The following is a 20,211-nucleotide window of genomic DNA, read 5'->3' as shown; positions in this document are numbered from 1 at the left end:
TGATAGAATGACGACTCGATTATGTTCGAAGTCAGAGGATGAGAACCATCAATTACTTAGTAATATTTCAGCACTAGATCTAAATAACATAAAAACTGGAAGTAGTGGAAGTATTAGACATGGAGAATTAGAATTACGAAGAATTTGTAGGCGTTTTGATGTTGATGAAATACAAGCTGTTCAAGGATTAAGAGCCTTTATAGAAAATAATAAACTGATACCAGATAATTTTAAACCCATTTTAAATACAATCGCATCATTACCATGTTCTACAGCTGAGTGCGAAAGAGGTTTTAGCCTTATGAATAATATTATTACAAATTTGAGGGCATCACTTTTAATTTCAAACGTATCAAGTTTAATGTTTATTAAAAGTAACGGTCCACCTATTGAAGTGTTCAACCCAGAAATGTACGTGAGATCGTGGCTAGAAGACCATCGTTCAGCTGATGACAACCGATCAAGATTGAAAAGAAATAATTTAACAAAATCGGAATCCAGACAATATTTATGGGATATTTTTCAATAAGCTTATTAAAAAAAAAATGTTTAGTTTAGTTTTAATTTTAATTTGTACAATTAATGTATGTGTGTTGTGTTATTTACCTTCTACCATGGTATTCGGTTTGACGATTATGCGTTTTACCTAATTTAAGACATGATACCTAATGATAGTATAAATGTTTAATATTACAACTCATAGTATACCCTCTGCCTTTTTTAGGACTACAGCACTGAGTATACTTAAATAAATATAAATAAGTAACCACTATAGTTTTTTCATAATTAATAATGTATAAACAATATGTTGACTAAGTATTTATTGAGTATAGATAGTACTATCTATAATACTCAATATCATAACCTGTTAATTATTTTTACGCTATTATACAAATATGGCTGCAGGAGTATTTTATAATAAAAGATGGTTATAAAAAGAAAGACTACTCGTTTGGTCGTTTCAAGAGAAAAGTACCTATTCCTTATATCGTCATTTGAGCATAAAAAAAATTTATCTTATAAATGCATAATATTAAAAATATTTTCATCCGTAACCTACTCCTTCTATAACCTCATACGTTTATACATCGTTTGGTTGCCAATGAATAATAATAAGATATTAATTATTATTATTAAAATTATTCTATGTTTAACAAAAAACACATTTTACATTTTTTCGAGTAAAAATACAATAATAATACGTAAACATCGTAAACACAAAATTATACTATAGAGACATATTATAATAAATAAATTTAAATTAAGTATACATATTTTACTAATTATATTATACAACAAATAGGGCGTGCAATATATTCGCATTCAATTTATCGTAGATACTAATATAATGAAATCCAAGTTGGGAACAAATGTCCAACAATTACGTAAAATATATGAGCCGTGTTTCGTTGAACGAAATTCGTCGGTGAATAATTTGAATCACACTACAATAGCTGCAATCTACCATATGATGTTCACATTAACCGTAAGAAAATTTTAATAATATTAAATAATATTAAAATAGATAACTGTAGATCACTAGATAAAGGCGGGTTTCCACTACATATACGTGTACGTGCATAAAAATACTTTTCTGTGATTGGTTGTAACGTATAAACTTTCTGGTATACCAAAAGTTTACCATGTATACCAACCAATCTGAGAAAAAATTTTCTATGCACGTACACGAACACGTATGTAGTGAAAACCCGCCTTTAAGGCTGGACTGCTGGAGCTATACACGGCGATATTCGCTGCGAAATTCGTTGAGCGGATTTCGCATCGAATATCGTTTTGTCCGGCTATACACAACGAATTCCGTCACGCGGGTTTATGGATTGTGTGATTTTGAAAAAAGTCGTCGCCCACCAACGAATATCGCGGCGATTTAATTCGCAGTGACATTGTATAGCCATGATTTAAACATATAGGTTTTCGACGACAACGAAATTCTCTGCGAAATTCGTCGAGCGACTTTCGCAGCGAATATCGCCGTGTATAGCTCCAGCCTAGGTTAGGTTTAACCTAAGGGTGTAAATCATGTGAATCACACACTGCAGCGGACACCACGCCGGTATTCGGTATGTAGTGTTTATAATAATTATGTGCCTACCTAGGTAACAACTGGATTGTCTGGATTTTAACTACAGTAAATGGTAATTTACATTTACCAAGTTACAAAGTATACACCACTTCACTAAAATTTAGATATTCATTTTATACGAGTATAAATAACAAATTTTTGAAATCGCCATTCTTTATCTACCGTATTTCACCACTAACTATCTATCTAATGAACCATAATGAGGCATTTTATTTTATATTATTATAATTCAATAAATCTCATTTTATATTTCCTAAAAATATTGTTATTTCACTTTTCTGTATTATTTTATGTTTATAATTATCAAATTGTATTGATTGTGAATACATAATTGGTATATAAGTAGACTACTCTACAGTGTAGATTGTAGACGTATAGAATTACGTACTTGAATTACAAATTTTAATTGTTTAATGTACCCATATTGTATTATGTATACTTTATTACTACTATTATTTATTTTTTTAATATTTTATAGTTAAAAATGTACACATTTTAGTAATTGAATCACATAATCTATATCAGATCATAATTGGCGACTATCGTGTATGTTTACCGGTAATGCCGGAATTCCTAAAATACTTCCCAACTTGGATACAATATACAATAAATACAACAGCATTGATATATTAATGTCACCCTGTTCAATAAAATAAGAATATTAATAAATAAAATCAGGGCTTCAAACCATAATGATTTTTTGTGGTTAATGGTTTTAGTTCGTTTACTATTTTTTTCGGTTTTAAAAACTGGTTAATATTGGTTTCATATTTTATAGTTTTTTAAAACCGTTTTCAAAATTAATAAAACCGGTTAATTTTGTTCTTTTAAAAATATATTATATACTTTTTTTTTTATATAACAACTTTATAGATACCTCAAACAATTTGTTGTCATGATTATGAAATAATTAACACATTTTTAAAATGTAATCTTTAATTACAATATTGTCAATATTCAAATATTGTTAAAAAATATATAATATATATATATATATATATCTGCGAGCCAGGCTAAAATATTATTAAATCGTGGTTCGTGCATACCACTATAATTTTTCATATTATTACAGATTAAATAAAACTAATAAATTAATTAATCTGTGATATTATTACAAACATGAAACAACACAGTCGGACCAACTTAGCAAAATCTGTAAAATTAAATATTAATATATTATTATTCATAATAATTAAACATTTTTTTTATTTCCGTTTGAGAATTAAAAATATTTCTGGTTAACTATTTCGTTTTCGTTCTATAAAATAACTAATTTTGGTTCCGTTTTTGTTTTTGTTCGTATACATTTTCCAATAAAACCGGTTAATAACAAAAACGGTTTTAACCGTTTTGAAGCCCTGAATAAAATATTGTTTGTCCCTAAGTAGGTAGGTACCTATTAATTTTTTGTCTAATATAAAAATACAAAATTGAAAATAAAGTAAGTCCGTTAAAATATAAAATAAATAAATATAGATACATGTTTATTATTTATAAATTTTTACTTATGGGGATCTGCAAAATTCTGTACACTGGGAATATACCATATATATAATAAATATGGGTCGACAGCCTATATTAATTGTACACTGACCTGTATTTTTTACGTATTTATATAAGTACACATTTATTGAAAATATAATTAAAATAGGTATTTTATTTTCATTCTAATGGTTATTTAGAGACCTAATATGGCAGATAAAGGGAAAAAACGTGAGCGGTTGTTGGGTTCACAATACCTCAAGAAAAGATTAGCGCGTGAAGTCGATTTAATGAAGCAAAAAAATTGTTTATTAAAATTTATTAGGTACATCAAATCAATCAGAAAAAGACGATCAGAATGAAAACCAGAATAAAGGTGAAGATATTATTAATGATCAAAATATTGGTATGCAGGACGAAAAAGACGAAGAAAATTGTAATGACAGAGAAGAAAATTATGGCACTGAAAATAATGAAGGTCAAGATATTAGTATGGAAGATATAGATAGTAGTAAAAAAAAAGTCGATAGTGAGGATTATTTTGGAGTTGTAAATAATGAAGGTATAGATATGAAATATGTCAATGTCGTTACTAATGGTGATATTGGTGATAATCTTAACAAAAATTCAACTGATTTTAAATTGATGGATGATCCTAACAAGTGGCCAATGATTGATGACAATTTAAGACTCTACTTAATACAATGTGAACCTAAGCAAATAAATATGAAAAAATATCCTACTAACGATAGTGGTAGATCATTTTCAACATTTCACTATTTTAGACGTTTGCCTAATGGAGAATGTATAAAACGTACTTGGCTCATTTATTCAAAATCAAGCGATTCGGTATATTGTTTTGTTGCAAGTTATTTAATAACAGAACAGTTTCTCTAGCAACGATTGGTAACAATGATTGGAAAAACATGTCAAATATATTAAACAGACATGAAATGTCACCTATACATAAAAAATTATACGAAGATTGGAAAGAATTAGAAGCAAGATTTAAATGTGGAAAAACTATAGATGACATAAATCAATCAAATATAAAAATTGAAACTGAATATTGGAAATATATATTAAAACGAATAATAGCCTTGATACTAACAATCAGTAAACAGAATTTGGCTTTAAGAGGAAAGTCAGATACACTTAACACACACGATAACGGAAACTTTCTAAAATTTATTGAATTTTTATCAATGTTTGATCCCATTATGAAAGAACATATAAGGAGAATATCATCAGAAGAAATTCATTGTCATTATTTAGGAAAAAATATACAAAATGAAGTTATTCGATTACTAGCCAATAAAATAAGATCTCATATATTAAATGAACTTAAAAATTCGAAATATTATTCTATAATTTTAGATTGCACGCCAGATTTAAGTAATATTGAGCAAATGACTGTGATAGTCAGGTTTGTAACAGCTATTGAAGCAACCACAAGTAAAAAAGAACATGTTTCTATAAATGAACATTTTATTGATTTTATAGAATTACATAGCACTACCGGTTTAAATATGACAGAAGTTATTCTTCAAAAACTTAAAGAAATGGATATTCCTATAAGTGATATGAGAGGTCAAGGTTATGACAATGGTGCTAATATGCGCGGACATAAGAGTGGTGTTCAAGCAAGAATTCGAGATCTAAATTCAAGAGCTTTCTATGTGCCGTGTAATGCACATTCTTTGAATTTGGTATTGAATGATTCGGCCAGTTGTTGTTTAGAAGCTGTTTTATTTTTTGATACAATACAAGAGACTTACGTATATTTTTCAGCATCAACACAGCGTTGGGGTATACTTCTAAAACATGTTAAAAACTTAACTATTAAACCGTTAAGTCAAACACGGTAGTCCAGTAGAGTTGATGCTATTAGAGCTATGAGATTTCAAGTTGGTGAGATCTATGATGCTTTAAAATATATAATAGATGACATCTCACTCATTGGTGAAACTGGAGTTCGAAGTCGAGCTGAAGCTAAAGGTATAGCTTTGAAATTAAAAAGCTTCAAATTTTTATGTTTTAGTAATTTGGTATGAATTGTTATATGAAATAAATATATCTAGTAAACTGTTACAAACAATATCATTGGATATTTCAAAAACAATTTATCAATTGAATAAAACTAAAAATTTTTTACAAAAGTATCGTACTGATGAAAACTTTGAAAAAATTCTAAAAAAAACAAGAAAATTGGCTAGTGAATTGGATGTTGAAGATAGTTTTTCATCGGAACAAGTTCGAACTCGGCGAAAAACAACACATTTTGCATATGAATCCCGTGATGATCCAGTAGTTGATTCCCAACAAAATTTTAAAATTAACTTTTACTATCAAATATTAGATACAGCTATTCAGTCGCTTAACGACCGATTTGTCCAACTCGAAGGCCATGGCAAATTGTTTTCATTTCTTTACAATATACCTAGTTCTGATAATTATGAATATGTAATGAAATGCTGTAAAGATCTACAAATTTCACTTACATCAAATGATTCATTAAGTTCTGATATCAATGCTATTGAACTTTGTGAAGAAATAATCGCGTTGCACAGACGTTTAAAAAAAGAAGAGAGTGACCCACAGGCGATTTTACAATATATATGCAAAAATAAATTAGTAGAAATATTTCCTAATGTATACGTGGCATTGAGAATTTTGCTAACTATACCAGTAACTGCAGCTTCAGCAGAAAGAAGCTTTTCTAAATTAAAAATTATTAAAAACTATTTGCGTTCAACAATTTCACAAGACCGTTTGGTAGGACTAGCAACAATTTCAATTGAACATGAAATCGCTGACGACTTGGACATTGACGATCTTGTCAAAGATTTTGCATCTTTAAAAGCAAGAAAATTAAATTTTTTATGTTAAGGTTAAATTAATAAACATTTTACTGTAAATATTTTAAATGTATATATTTTTATCTAATAAATCTACCTACTATTATGTAGTATATCTTACAATATAAAAGGTTTACTTTAGTTCTAATTAAAAAAAAAAAACAAAAACTTGTCTCCTATTTATTTGGAAGAAACACGATTAGTATACAGGGGCGGCAAAATTAAGTTTTGCCTACGTATAAACAATCACTAGAGCCGGCCCTGGGTATATTGTATTATTGTAACAAAAAATAAAAAATGTAACACTCATTTAAATAGGTGTCGTGTAAATAGATAGCGGATTATTATTGATAGCGGTTAATTTATAGCGTGTATAAATTGATCGCGAGTGAATTTTCATTATTTGGCAATTTGTAACGTCGTATAGAATTATATAACCAAACATTAAAGTATTAAACAACTATTATTGAAAATTATTACAATTAAAGTTTAACCAATAAAAGTTATATACACAATTTGACAATATTAATAGAATATTTATTGAATATTTATAGATACAATATTTATATTAAAAATAATAATAAAATAAATTAATAAATCTGCTATCTATATTAACGTGTACCTATCCATTTAAATATGTATAAATATAAAGTTAGAGGTACCTAATATAAAATTTCTAAATTGATGCAATCAATCATTGAGACTGTCATTTAATTTCTGAAGATAACCATTTTTTTTTGTATGAAGTATGTACAATAATCAGCATAATTTGGTTTATTTCTATATACTATATACCTAATGTATATTTGATTTAGTCACAATATTATGTATAAAACATTTTTGAAAAAAGTTGTATGATTAATATGAATATATTATGATATAGGTGTATGAAAAATTTACCTATACTATTATTTGCCATTGATAAATATAAAATAATTATGATTATAGAAATGGATAGTAAACAATACCATTGTTTTTCAATTTTGTTTTATTGTGACTTCAAATTACCATAGCAAAACAAACATTTTGAAAACCACAAAATGTACATTTTTAAACTTTATTAGGTACCTAAAAATACCTATCTAATTTCCATATGTCAGTAGTTCTCAACCGGGGTTACATGTCATCCTTAGGTAATATGGACCCAGCTTAGAGATGACATGAAAAATCAACGAAAAAAGGAAAACAAATTTTATGAAAATCATCATACCTATTACTATGTATATATTAATATCAACGTTTTGAACGTTTTTTTCTGTGTACTATATTTTATATATATATTTATATATATATATAATAGAATAATTTATATATATAAAGCTAAGATTGCTTATTGTTTTGATGTTAGGATGACGCAGTGTTAGATTCTAATGATTAAAGGTGACATGAATCAAAAAAGGTTAAGAACTACTGCCATATGCCATATGTTTTATTGAGAATTTAAATGTAAAAAAAATAATTCTGTTTACAGAAGTTTGATGACTCCTCTTGCACAATGGGATTTATACTTTTTGAGCTAATATAAGAATTTATTATAATAATCGCCATATAATCTGTATACTTTTGAATTATATCTTAATTCTTAGTTAACTCATATTGTATGAGAGTATGCTCGTAAAATATTATAATGTAAATAAAAATAAACATATATAAGATAAAAAAAAAATCTATTGGTTTTTATTATTTGAATTTAAAATAAAATAAAATTTAAATATTGAAATCATTTTTTTTCAGGTGATTTTTACAACAGTAATATTTGCGACTATTATTGAACATGGACGTATGTTTAATATTTATTGGAAAACTTTGTTGAATATTAAATTGGAAATTTTAGATAAAATGGTTAGTTTGATGATTTTGTACGACGTAATTATAACAGTTACATAATAGCCAGTAGGTACTAGGTAGGTAGGTACTCATACATTATACATGATACATCCATAACAAATTAATACAATACCTATATTAATAACTATAATATTATTAATTTATATGATGAAGAATCCAATAATCATTAGTACCATTAGTAATATTAATAATAAAATATATTTAAAATTTAAACAAAAACTCAATATAAGTATTATAGATAATAATAATGAAATATATTAATAAAAATAAAATATCATTAAATGATGATGCCAACTCTAAGATGAAAAATAAAACTTCACATTTAAAATATACTAATTTATATACTGGCTTACGCTTATTTACATTACTTAAAATTACTTTTGTAAATTTTTGTTTTAAAGAAGAATGGTTTTTAAAAACTCCCTGGTCATTGAATTATATTTCAAAATGTTGCAATCTAATATTATAATATTAACTATTAAGAGAATGATTTTTGACAAATTAAAGTGAGTATAGTGAGATTAATATATACTTATGAACTATAAAGCCATATAATAAGATACACGTATATATGACCTAAAAGCAACAAAGTCTATATAAGTTAGTGTATAATTGTATAATTATCTATAAACAAATGTAGAATTTTTATTTAAAATACCTACTTTACTATAATTTAATATTTTTCACTAAACAATATTTATTGAAATGATTTTTCAAATTTTTATATTATTAATGTAACTGCTTTACATATTATATGTAGGTAATTATTAATTATTGAAAGTACCAAGAAAAGTAATTTAAATAAAAATACAAATTTTTTTGCAAACACTATAGTATCGATTTTTCTTCTCCTAGCCAATGACTTCATGACAAATTCATTATTCACATTAATTTGTCGAAAATGTATTTATATTAAATTGCAACATTATGAAATTTTTTTTTTCGTTTGCAAATTCAATTTGCAAAAGATTTTTAAAAACGGACCTTTTCCGTTTATTCACTACCAATGACTACACATGCGTGTTTCGGCACTCGTCGCTACGCTCCTCGGCGCCGTCGCTACGCTCCGCACAAATCGAAAATATCCCTCGACTTGCTATGCAACGACACCTCAAGTAAGTCACAGGATAATCACTGCCCATATACTACGACATAACTTACCCTGTGACCTACTTGAGGTGGCGTTGCATAGCAAGTCGAGGGATATTTTCGATTTGTGCGGAGCGTAGCGACGGCGACGTCGCCGAGGAGCGTAGCGACGAGTGCCGAAACACGCATATAGTTATTGGTAGTAACTATATACACATAAAGCACACTTCATACCCCCAGAATCTAAATAATATGTTTATGGATTAATGTTAGTGAATGAACAGAAAAATCAAAAAAAGTAGTGGTAGTGAACTAACGGAAAAGGTCCTTAAAAACATTATTCTTTAAGGCAAAAACTTTGTTTTATTTAGGTATTTCATTAGTATTGTTTTGTCGCGAAATTCGAACACGATTAATAACTCGACGTTAAGGCTGGGTGCTACCCATGTAATTATTATAATAACAAATAACAAATATTTAATAAATGGACTGTATAAAAATATGTATTGAATAAATGAAATAGTATACAAGAGAGAACTTAAATTATGTTAGTCCTAACAAATACAAATATTAATAAATAAAATACTAAATACTTATGGCATAATATGCCGGATAACAGTTATTATCAATAACAAATAATAATATTAGGTATATTAAAAGGAAACGAGATACGTCTGACCTGGTCATCTCTTTCTTGTTCACTCCGGGTCAAAGCAACTTGCACCATACGATTGAATATAACAATATTACAAGCGCACAAACGTGACGTAACCAAAAATAATATAACAATACGGACGGCAATACGCGACGACTATAAAATGCGTAATGCAAGCCACACGCGCAACGACAGCCTCCTTTTACCAAACGTTGTTTATACACGTTTAATGCACGTTAAATTATAATATTTTAATATGCGGAAATCAACTAGAAAATAGCGATTAAGTCCAACATATAATAAAATAAAAACAAAACCGACGCTCAAACAAAAACGCAACTACGAACGCAATTACGCTGCGACAACGGGCGATAACGGCGAAAAAAGCACGAATGAAATAATAAATGGCGGCTCATACAGTACATTTTTTAATAAGAATAATATAAAATATGTCGGCTCGGGCCGACGCGGGGTGGCGACGAAGATAAAAATAATAATAGTAATAATCGCCATGGAGTTTACTGTCTGGCCCGAACAATTATTATTATTATTATTAAAAATTTAAATATAATATTAATTTGTATTCAGCTTATTAATAATTATAGTACTTAAAAATATAAATCTACTTTGTTGTTGGATTTTACTTTGATATTTATAAGGCATAAATAATCATACTGCAAAAAAGTGGGTACCTAATTCTCTGCTGTAGATACATTATAGGTACCTACAGGCCCTGATTTACGCAAGTGCAGATGGAGCACTTGCACTTGGCCCCCAATTTTGGGGGGCCCCCCGATCTCCGTGATTGTAGAAAATTTTGTGTATTAAAATTTTTTTTTAAATTAATTATTTTTAATAAATTATAATTCCTATAGACCTTATACTAGTATAAGTCATTCCACACCTCAATAGTCAATATAACATATTAAAATAATAATAATAGAAAATTGTTTGAACATCGGAAATATTTGATACGTAATAACTAATAAGTAATAACTATTTATAGATTTCTTCCAGCCCAGAATTTACAGATAACCCGTCGTTGGTGACGCATTTCGCTCCTACAATTACCATTTTTAAACCATTGGTTTAGATTATTCAGTTATCCACGGAAATGAATAGCGAAAAACATTAATAAATGTTATAAATAAACTAATATAGTTATAGTATTTATAGTACATGAAATAATGTACAAATATTTTATGAGTTTTGGGATATTTATTTAATACTTAACATATAAATATTTTGTTTTTATTATCAATATTTCCCCCTCCTCTCTATATAGATTTTTTCTGGAACATTTTTTTGACTTGTGGTGGTGGGGGTAGGGGGTAGGGGGCCCCCAAAAAAATAGTGCACTTGGCCCTAATTTTATTAAATCAGGGCCTGGGTACCTACATATAGCCATATTATAGGTGCCATGCGGATCACTATATTATGTACCTATAGGAGTGAAAAAATTTGAATCCAATTTAAGTATCATTGTATATAAAAAACGATTCTGAACGGAGATAGTTTGTCAGCCTAGGATATAATATATTAATATATAAATTAATATATAACCTTGATAAGTCGAAATTCAAGGGAAATGCAATTTTTTTCGAATTATCGAGGTTTCGACTTACTAATATTTTCGAGTTACCAAGGTTTTAGAAAAAAAAATTCGGCTCAAAGAGTTTTTAAAATACGATAATAAACACAATAAACGCGATTAGATCAAATTAACGCATAAGCATAATCGATCGATCGCAACTGGTAATACCGATACAAATGAAAAATAATAAACTTTAAGTAAGAAGTTGAGCGTTGACCAATTAATAAAATGTTATTTAAAATTTAAATCTTTACGAAATCAAAAACCCACGTGTAAAATAACGATTTACTGTCAAATAATTTTAGATTTATTAAAGTTAAAAATTACTAGTCATCGTAACTTGAAACATACTCCAGTTGTTTAAATTGGCATTTTTTATACATAATTTCATTTTATAGGTTCATCGTATATGAATTATTGACATCTTGGTACAGCATATTTTATTGCATTTTTAATTCACCAATGATCAAATATTTTTTCAAGCAATTTTGTTACAGATGTTGAAAGAGAACACTGTACTATCATTCTGGAAATATCTAAGTTATGGAGAAAAAACATTTGGTATTATAGTTTTCGTAAATGTTGCCATCTATCTAGCCTGGAATGTGACAAAATGGAAATCTACAATGCTTAAATATTTTATAATTAATGAAGGTAAGTTCTTTAGCTATCTTTTATTTATTATAATTTATTATACCACATAGGTATTGACTTTTAGTTTACTTATAAAAAAAATAAATAGATTTATCATATTACTTCATTGAGGCGATTTAATCAACGGGTGGATCTGATTAGGCTAAAACTAAAGGTTTAGGTGTAAACTGTATAAAGTATATCTTATTCGTATCTACATAGTATGTAAAATATAAACAATTATTATAATTTATAGATTTACCTAACATTTTAACCAAACCTTTGGGTACCTAGTTTAAATAATAAAGTCCCAAAGCGGCCAAAGCATTTTTTTTTATAAAGATGTGGGTACCGCTCTGCTGTACATTACGAGTATTAAGTATCGAATGCGGGTCCCTGTTTGCGCCGAAGCCGCTCCTACGTAGCCTACGCTGCAGTAAGCGGAAACGACTTGCGGGATGCTGGAGATGGGAAGGTTACCCAGATATTATAATAAATTAAGTATATAATATAATATAAGTATAATTAATATATATAATTAATTGTTTTGTCGAGCTTTTGGACGCTCCTATATGAACTGTAAAACGTCGATTTGTTAACATCTCATATAAAAATTTGTAAAAGGTTAAGCATTTGGTGGTTTTTAAAAATTTGAACAGTAGGCCTTCTCTCCATACGGTGTCATACGCAGCTGTTAGATCGATGAGCACGATTGTTGTCTTTTTCTTATTTTGGAACCGTTTTTCGATTCGAACAGAGATTTCTAAAATCGAACTGTCAGTTATCATTAATACTGAAGAAGTGTAGACATATACAATGTTTTTTACATCAAGCCGTTATCTGACTTCTCCGCATATGCCCGCTATCTGATGTATCAAAATGTGTGCCAATTCACTACTATCAAACTACTCACCCATTCCAAACTTATGTAACGAATTTAATTTTCAATTTCGAAAAATAAACACAAAATGTTAACACTGCGAAAAAAGTACGTAGACGGTAAACTGACATAGGCACATAGCAGAAACACGAACACAACTGACAGTAAATAGGTATAGACTATAATATAGACAAATCATGTAAAATTATAGTATAAGTAATAATAAAATAATAATTCAGATTTAGTATGATCTAAAATACAGTCGAGTCTCGATAGCTCGAATTTTAAGGAAGCTAAAAATGTATTCGACTTATATATTTTTCGAGTTACAAATATTGCATTGAGTGTATAGAAATTCTCTAGGGACAAAAAAAATTCAAGCTATCGAGACTCGACTGTATAATAAATTACTTCTTGGTGGTGGAAAATTTGATATCAGCAATGATAAGTAATAAATAATCTGAGCGCACGGTAGTGCGCTAGGCCAAGTTCCGGCAATGACAGTGTATCTTTACACGAATCAATTCGCCCAGTTTTTCTAACTAATATATCTCTGTTTCCTCTTAAGATAAACTTTTGAAATTTAAAACACAGATTAAGTATTAAGATCAATATTAAGTAGCATAGGACGCAGTAAGAATATGAGCCCTTAATATCGTGCCATTGCAAAATGGGAGGATGTCAACATTTGTAATATTGTTACTGATTCACTCACTAACTCACTCACTCATCATCAAAATTATAAGACATTTCCAGTATAGGTAGAAACGTGAAATTTGGCACAAAGGTAGGATTTACAGTTTAATTAAAGGGAAAAATCTAAAATTTGAAGTTTTTTCAAAATTAATACCACTTCAGAGAGTGTATTTCTAAACGTATGAAGTTGCGCACTTATTGACAAGCATAAACGTTTTCTTTCAAATAGCGTTACGATATCAATGTGGTAATAATAATTTGTTTGTAGTTGACTTATATATATATTTATAAAACATTATAATGTTTTCGTAAATTTATTTTATTCAAATACAAAATATTATATAATTATTCAAATACAGAATATTTTAATAATATTCGTCGGTTTACGGACGAATATTTCACGTGATAACGTTGTGGCGCGTAAGTATTTGGTACCGCGGTTGTAGCACAAATTTTCCAATCGGTCTAAAACTTACTGCCAACATGTCGTTGTCGATCTGACTCCGCGTGAGGAAGGATTTTTGTGGAGGCTAGACAGGCATAGAGGTAAAAACTAAAAAGTGACGCGAGTGCGTCGAAGTTCGTATATTTATCGTAATAATAAAGTTTACATGTACAAACAAATCGCGCGGGTGACTGGGCGTACAGTAATGAGTAATTGCGTTTCGTCGGGTGCTCGATGCTCAGGCGTGTGGTATAAGCGTTGGGGCGCACGTGAGTTCGTGTGGTTACCGTGAGCGAGTTCGCAAAAACGCGAGAGTAGGCGATATCATGTCGCAGAGATCGTAAACGTCGTGGATGTGTATACCGACGCGACGAGAGCGGGTCGATTCCTGGTTCGAGTTAAGTGCTCGTTTGTCATGGTAATCGCGAGGGATTTAACGAGACCTAACTCGGGTCAGCCATAACACCTCGTAATTCGCAATCGTCGGTGCGCGTAGTCGTGGTCACATACCCACGTGGAAAAGCGCATTAACCGTGATGGATCGGGTCGGCGATATAAAAATCAGACGGATTTGTCGTGGTTGTAGCTTGGTTGAACGTCGGGAGCAAAGAGTTAAGAAACAGAGCTTTTGTACACGATTGGTGTCGGAGCCTTCTCCAGGCCGATTTAGCGAGTACGGCGGAGAGTGAGGAACACGATCGCTGCGTCGTACCAATAAAAACGTATATAAAATTCACAATGGTCGTATACAAGTAAAAACATAAAAACGAATTTAATAATTCAAACAATTGTTAACGAATATAAAATAAAAGGTAAAATTCATGTGTCGAAAATGGTAACATCGGTCGGGCGGACTGACCAGTAAAGTGGTGACAATCGGTGTCGCCACAACGTCATAAGGAAACATTGATGAAAAAATTTATACTTTTATGAATTGAATGGAATTAATATCACTGAATTATCATTATTTTGTATAATACAAAGAAGAAATTTCCGAAATAGCCACGACCATATCATAAATTACAAAAAAAACCACTTCGTCCACGATGTTGAAGCCCAGAAAAATAAATGATACCCCCAACAAAAACCAAACGGTGAAAAAAGACTAAGTTCTAAATTGCTCCCTCCTAAAAAAATTGGCATATCAAAGTAGTAAAATCTACATTGTGGCCAAGTCTGCAAAAAAAAAAAGTCTGCAATTTTTTAATTCATAACCTCACTGCACTCCTACATTAAAGTGCAACACTCCTCTTTTATTTGTATTGTTTAACACTTGGCCAGCTTATGAATGAAGCATATAAAACATCATTATCGAATGTACTCACTAATGACTTAGGTACGTGGGTGATTGGGAGAATAGAACTCAGAAAAAAGAAAAAGGTTTAGATTTCTTCTTAAAAAAGACAGCAAATCATAAAAGTGGTAAAAAGTGGTATCTACATTGCAGACAAGTCTAGTTTATGTCCCATTCTGCAGAAACTGGCCAAGTGTTAAACACAAAGGCGTATTTGAGGAGGATGAAGGCCGAAGGGGGCATTCGCCCCCCCCCCTCACTCATATTTTTTCTATATAATACATTGATTAAATAATAAAATTCGGTACTCATATTTATATTTATTTACGCGAAAAAAAAATTAATTCCCCCCCCCCCCATGGTCACGACTCAAATACGCCCTTGGTTAAACAATACAAATAAAATAGAAGTGTTGCTCTCTAATATAGGAGTGTAGTGAGGTTATGAACTACAAAATAGGAGACTTGGCCACAGTGTAGATTTCACTACTTTAATTAGGTTAACTTTTTTGGAAAAGAGCAGTTTAGATGTTTAGAACTTGGTTTTTTTTTACCGTTTGATTTTTATTGGGTATCTACTATACAGGGTGTATCTTGTATCGTTGTACGTGGGTTTTATTTTAATGATTATGGATCGATAACATGGAATTTAAAAAAGTTTTTTTTAATTTTAAATGGCCAATTTTTGTATAACAATTTTAAAATTTTTAAGCAAGTACCTAGTTTTACCAATATCAAAATCAACTTTTTTTCAAATGGTAACAACTATATCTTTTAATGAATCTATTAAAAGATATAGTTATATAGTGTTTAAAAAAAAAAAAAAAATTGTATAGTTAACTATTTTTAAAAATATCACCTTTTGTACAATCACATATATGTAGTATTGTAGCAACTACTTTTACAAGTAGGTACTATAATTACTTATATGATAGATCCATAAAGTTATTATAATAATTAAAAGCATGTATATTGTGTTCCCTTGTGACATAACGGATCCATTCATTTATTATAATTTTTACATACTAATCAAAAGTCAAAAGCTTATAATAAAATTAATTATATATTTTAGACAAATCAAATTCTGTTTGGTCAAATTTACTTAGTGCGTTTAGTCACACTTCATTGTGGAATTTAACAGCTAATGTTATATATTTATATTATCCACTATGTAAATTAGGTAAGTCGGTAGTCGTTTAATAATTATTATAAGACATAATATATATAATAAACTATATAGGCTTCTCTATAGAAACCTAGGCAAATATTTATTGTATTGCCGAATTGGTACAGTTTATTATAAATCTTTCATTTTAATAAAATTTTGATGTTGGAATTTCATTTAAATTTTAAAACGATAAAATAACATGTAAAAATGTAATTTTAATCTTAATTTTATTTCTTGAACGTTATTAAATAAAAAAAAAAAAACATAAGTCATTGTGTAGGTATACATTAATTTATTAACATATGTGTCATCTATAACTAAAGGCTACAACTTATATTTCCATTATAAGTAATAGTCTTAACTTCTAATTAACTGTTATAATAATATTATTTACCTTTATCTATAGGTACCTAAATATGGTACAAATATTATTATATTTTATTGTATTTTTGTCAATAAGACTATAGAAACATTGGAAACTAAATGTATTAATAAATTAACCAATTTATATTTAATAATGATTACTTTTCAGGATATTTGTAACATAAATAATTATAATAATAAATAATTTGTAAAATAAAGTCTTATTAGAGATTATTTTAGAATTTTATATTATAGGTATATAAGTACACATCTATGTTATAGGATTTGTACGAGCGTGGCCGATCTCCATATTTCCACCTTATATGGGAATAGAAGAATTTTTCGTTTTTTACATTAGTGCTTGCACGTTTTCTTCTTTATCTAGAATTTACATCGAACCAAAACTAAATATTTCCAATAAGAAGAGTAAATACGGAGCTGTAAGTAATATTCGATTGATAGGATTTATTATACATATTACATAGACTTCTATAATATTTATGTGTGCCTGTATGTAAAAATATTAATTACTTAATATTATTACTACCAAATTTTAATTACTAGTCAGAACCTTTAATTAGAAGTTTTAAGTTTTTTTTAGAAGTTTTAATTAACACTTTTCATTTTCTGTATGGTTTTTTCCTCGTAAGTCTGGAGCAATATCTGCAGTGTTTGGTTATACTGCATTAGGCTTTCCTAACCGCAAATTATTAACTATACCAATAATAGTCGAAGATCAACTAAGTGTTGACATTACAGCATTTGAAGTAAAAATAATTTTATTTAACAAAATTACTAATATAATAAAAATAATGTAATAAATACAGGCTTTGCTATGTTTGTTTCTTCTGATTGTCTTGATTGTTTTCGTAATGCAATTCTCGTGGATCAACTCTACAAGCATAATCTCAGGATGTATTTTTGGAATGTAAGTAAAACATTCACTAAAGGTATTTATTTTTCTACACGATCGTTTTACGATGTCATTATGTATTTGTGTTTTATATTGATAATAAATTATATTGCATTAATACAAATTACAATAATACTTATTATGAATAAAACTCATTTTACATTTATTTATGTGAGTGTTAGATATAGTTTAAAAATGTAACTTCGACAATAATGCACAAGTTAACTATACTGTATAATTTGAAGTTTTTTTAAAACTTTTTTTATAGTTTGTCATAATCATTACGAAGTTACTTGAAGTCTAACTTCTTATATTGCTATAATAGGTATGTTACCTATTATACCTACTTACCTAATAATGCTTACTGCTGTTTCATATACTTAGGTATATATAAGTACTAGTTATTCTTAAAACAAGCTTGTTATAAATTGTAACTTATTGTAATACCTATGTCTATTACGTATCTACTTAAAGTGTAACATTTTTTTTTTTTTTTTATAGTTTTTGGTACAAATTAGGATCAAAAATCATTTGGGACAACAGAAAATATCTAACAAAAATTCTCGAGAACAATAATTATATACCTATTTGAAAATTTGTATAATAAATATATTGTACATGCCTAATATAACATTATTGTAATAGAAATAATAAATCAAGAAAAGTAAACGTATAATAAATTAGGGCATTTTTTTTTCTGGTGTTTTGAAACGTTGGTCCATAAGTATAAAATGTATTTTGGGTATACTAATTATTTTAAAGTAATTTTTTGACAAAATTAACCTTAAATGCATTTTTTGACGATTTTAATGCATTTTCTTAGTTTTTAGAGCATTTTTCACAATTTGTTCATAAAATAAACGAAAATTGTTGCGACTAATAACAAAAGCCTTTTGGAATACTACCGACGGTACGAATAATAAATTAATAAACTATATAGCACAAGTTATCATCGATGATAATTTTATCATAGCTATTATAGGCCTCATTAAGTAGGTATTAAATGAATTTTAATAAAATAACCTTTTACTGAATTAGTAACCAATTAGTACGTCCAGAACTAAACAAGTAACAAATAATATAGTAACATTATTATAAAATAAAAAATAAAATATAATATTTTTTTCCAACTTTAATAATCTATATTGTAATTATTATAAGGTTCGAATTTGAAGGCCAACGCTTTTTTAATAATAATAATAATAATAATAGTAAAATATTTTTTATCTAAAATTGTGTTTCATTTGATATCTAACTATCTAAGACGATGCAATTAATGTATTTTTTTTTACCTTTTTAGGGTTTCGTACCCAAAAGGTAAACCGGGACCCCATTACTATAAGACTGTCCGCTGTCCGTCCGTCTGTCATCAGGCTATATCTCATGAACCGTGATAGTTAGACAGTTGAAATTTTCACAGATGATGTATTTCTGTTGCCGCTATAACAACAAATACTAATAAACAGAATAAAATAAATACTTATATAAGGGAGCTCCCATACAACAAACGGGATTTTTTTGCTCGTTTTTATAGATAATGGTAAGGAACCCTTTATGTGCGAGTCCGATTCGCACTTCTTGGCCGGTTTATTAAAATTTAAGAGTAAATAAAATAAGTTGTAGAATTAAGTTATTTAAAACCAATCGAATGACTTAATTAATTTCTGTTAAAGAGAAAAGATAAGTTACATATTATATGAATTATAAAAAGGTAGGAACCTATAATCATTGACTGTTTATTTTTAAAAAGGTTTAATAAAAAAACTTATGTCGATCTAAATAAATGTTCATTTTATGATGTCTTTTCGTATTATTTGTTTGAAAAAAACAATTATTTTTACTTTTTTTTAACCTTTTTTTTAAGTCATCAATATTAATAAAGATGATTTTTGATTAAGTTACTAAAAATTCTCGACCGACTGTATTCAAATATTTTTTCCTGATAATTTATTTGAAAACAATATTGTATAGTATAATTTTAATTTACCTATAACAAATTTATATTTATTTTTAAAGTGAAAACTTTTTTAGCCGCGTTGGGCACTTTTTGGTAGGGGGTAGGGAACTTATGGGTTCGCGTCATCAACATGATCATGACTGGCGCGTGCGCGTTAGGTTTTTAACCGTCTAAGGACGGAACGGTTCTGTATTCTGTGGTAAGTTAGGGACCGTCGTGCCGTCTAGTGTTGC

General features: G+C 28.6%; 1 protein-coding gene across 3 annotated transcripts; it reads left to right on the top strand.

Moving 5' to 3' along the window:
* The first annotated feature begins 850 nt into the window (after positions 1 to 850).
* LOC114132744 (presenilins-associated rhomboid-like protein, mitochondrial) lies at positions 851 to 18,716 on the top strand. 3 transcript variants are annotated; one of them, XM_050199224.1, is made up of 9 exons: positions 857 to 1,265; positions 1,338 to 1,486; positions 8,179 to 8,286; positions 12,128 to 12,284; positions 16,650 to 16,757; positions 17,391 to 17,548; positions 17,759 to 17,875; positions 17,936 to 18,036; positions 18,523 to 18,715. In XM_050199224.1, the coding sequence occupies exons 2-9, from the start codon at positions 1,349 to 1,351 to the stop codon at positions 18,611 to 18,613; spliced, it is 978 nt and encodes a 325-aa protein (XP_050055181.1). In that variant the 5' UTR covers positions 857 to 1,265; positions 1,338 to 1,348; the 3' UTR covers positions 18,614 to 18,715. The 3 variants fall into 3 exon arrangements, with proteins under 3 accessions (XP_050055182.1, XP_050055183.1, XP_050055181.1); XM_050199225.1 differs by lacking the exon at positions 16,650 to 16,757 and having other exon boundaries at positions 851 to 1,265; positions 18,523 to 18,716; XM_050199226.1 differs by lacking the exon at positions 8,179 to 8,286 and having other exon boundaries at positions 855 to 1,265.
* Positions 18,717 to 20,211: the final 1,495 nt, after the last annotated feature.

Source organism: Aphis gossypii, chromosome 2 (genome assembly GCF_020184175.1).
Source record: "Aphis gossypii isolate Hap1 chromosome 2, ASM2018417v2, whole genome shotgun sequence".
Lineage (NCBI taxonomy): Eukaryota > Metazoa > Arthropoda > Insecta > Hemiptera > Aphididae > Aphis > Aphis gossypii.
Note: the sequence above shows the minus strand (reverse complement) of the source record. Positions and strands in the feature narration are given on the sequence as shown.

Coding starts and splice junctions, on each gene's coding strand:
- LOC114132744 (XM_050199224.1), top strand. CDS start 1,349: ATGAAATCCAAGTTGGGAACAAATGTCCAACAATTACGTAAAATATAT. Junction 8,287..12,127: donor TGGAAATTTTAGATAAAATG/GTTAGTTTGATG, acceptor ATTTTGTTACAG/ATGTTGAAAGAGAACACTGT. Junction 17,549..17,758: donor AGAAGAGTAAATACGGAGCT/GTAAGTAATATT, acceptor TTTCCTCGTAAG/TCTGGAGCAATATCTGCAGT.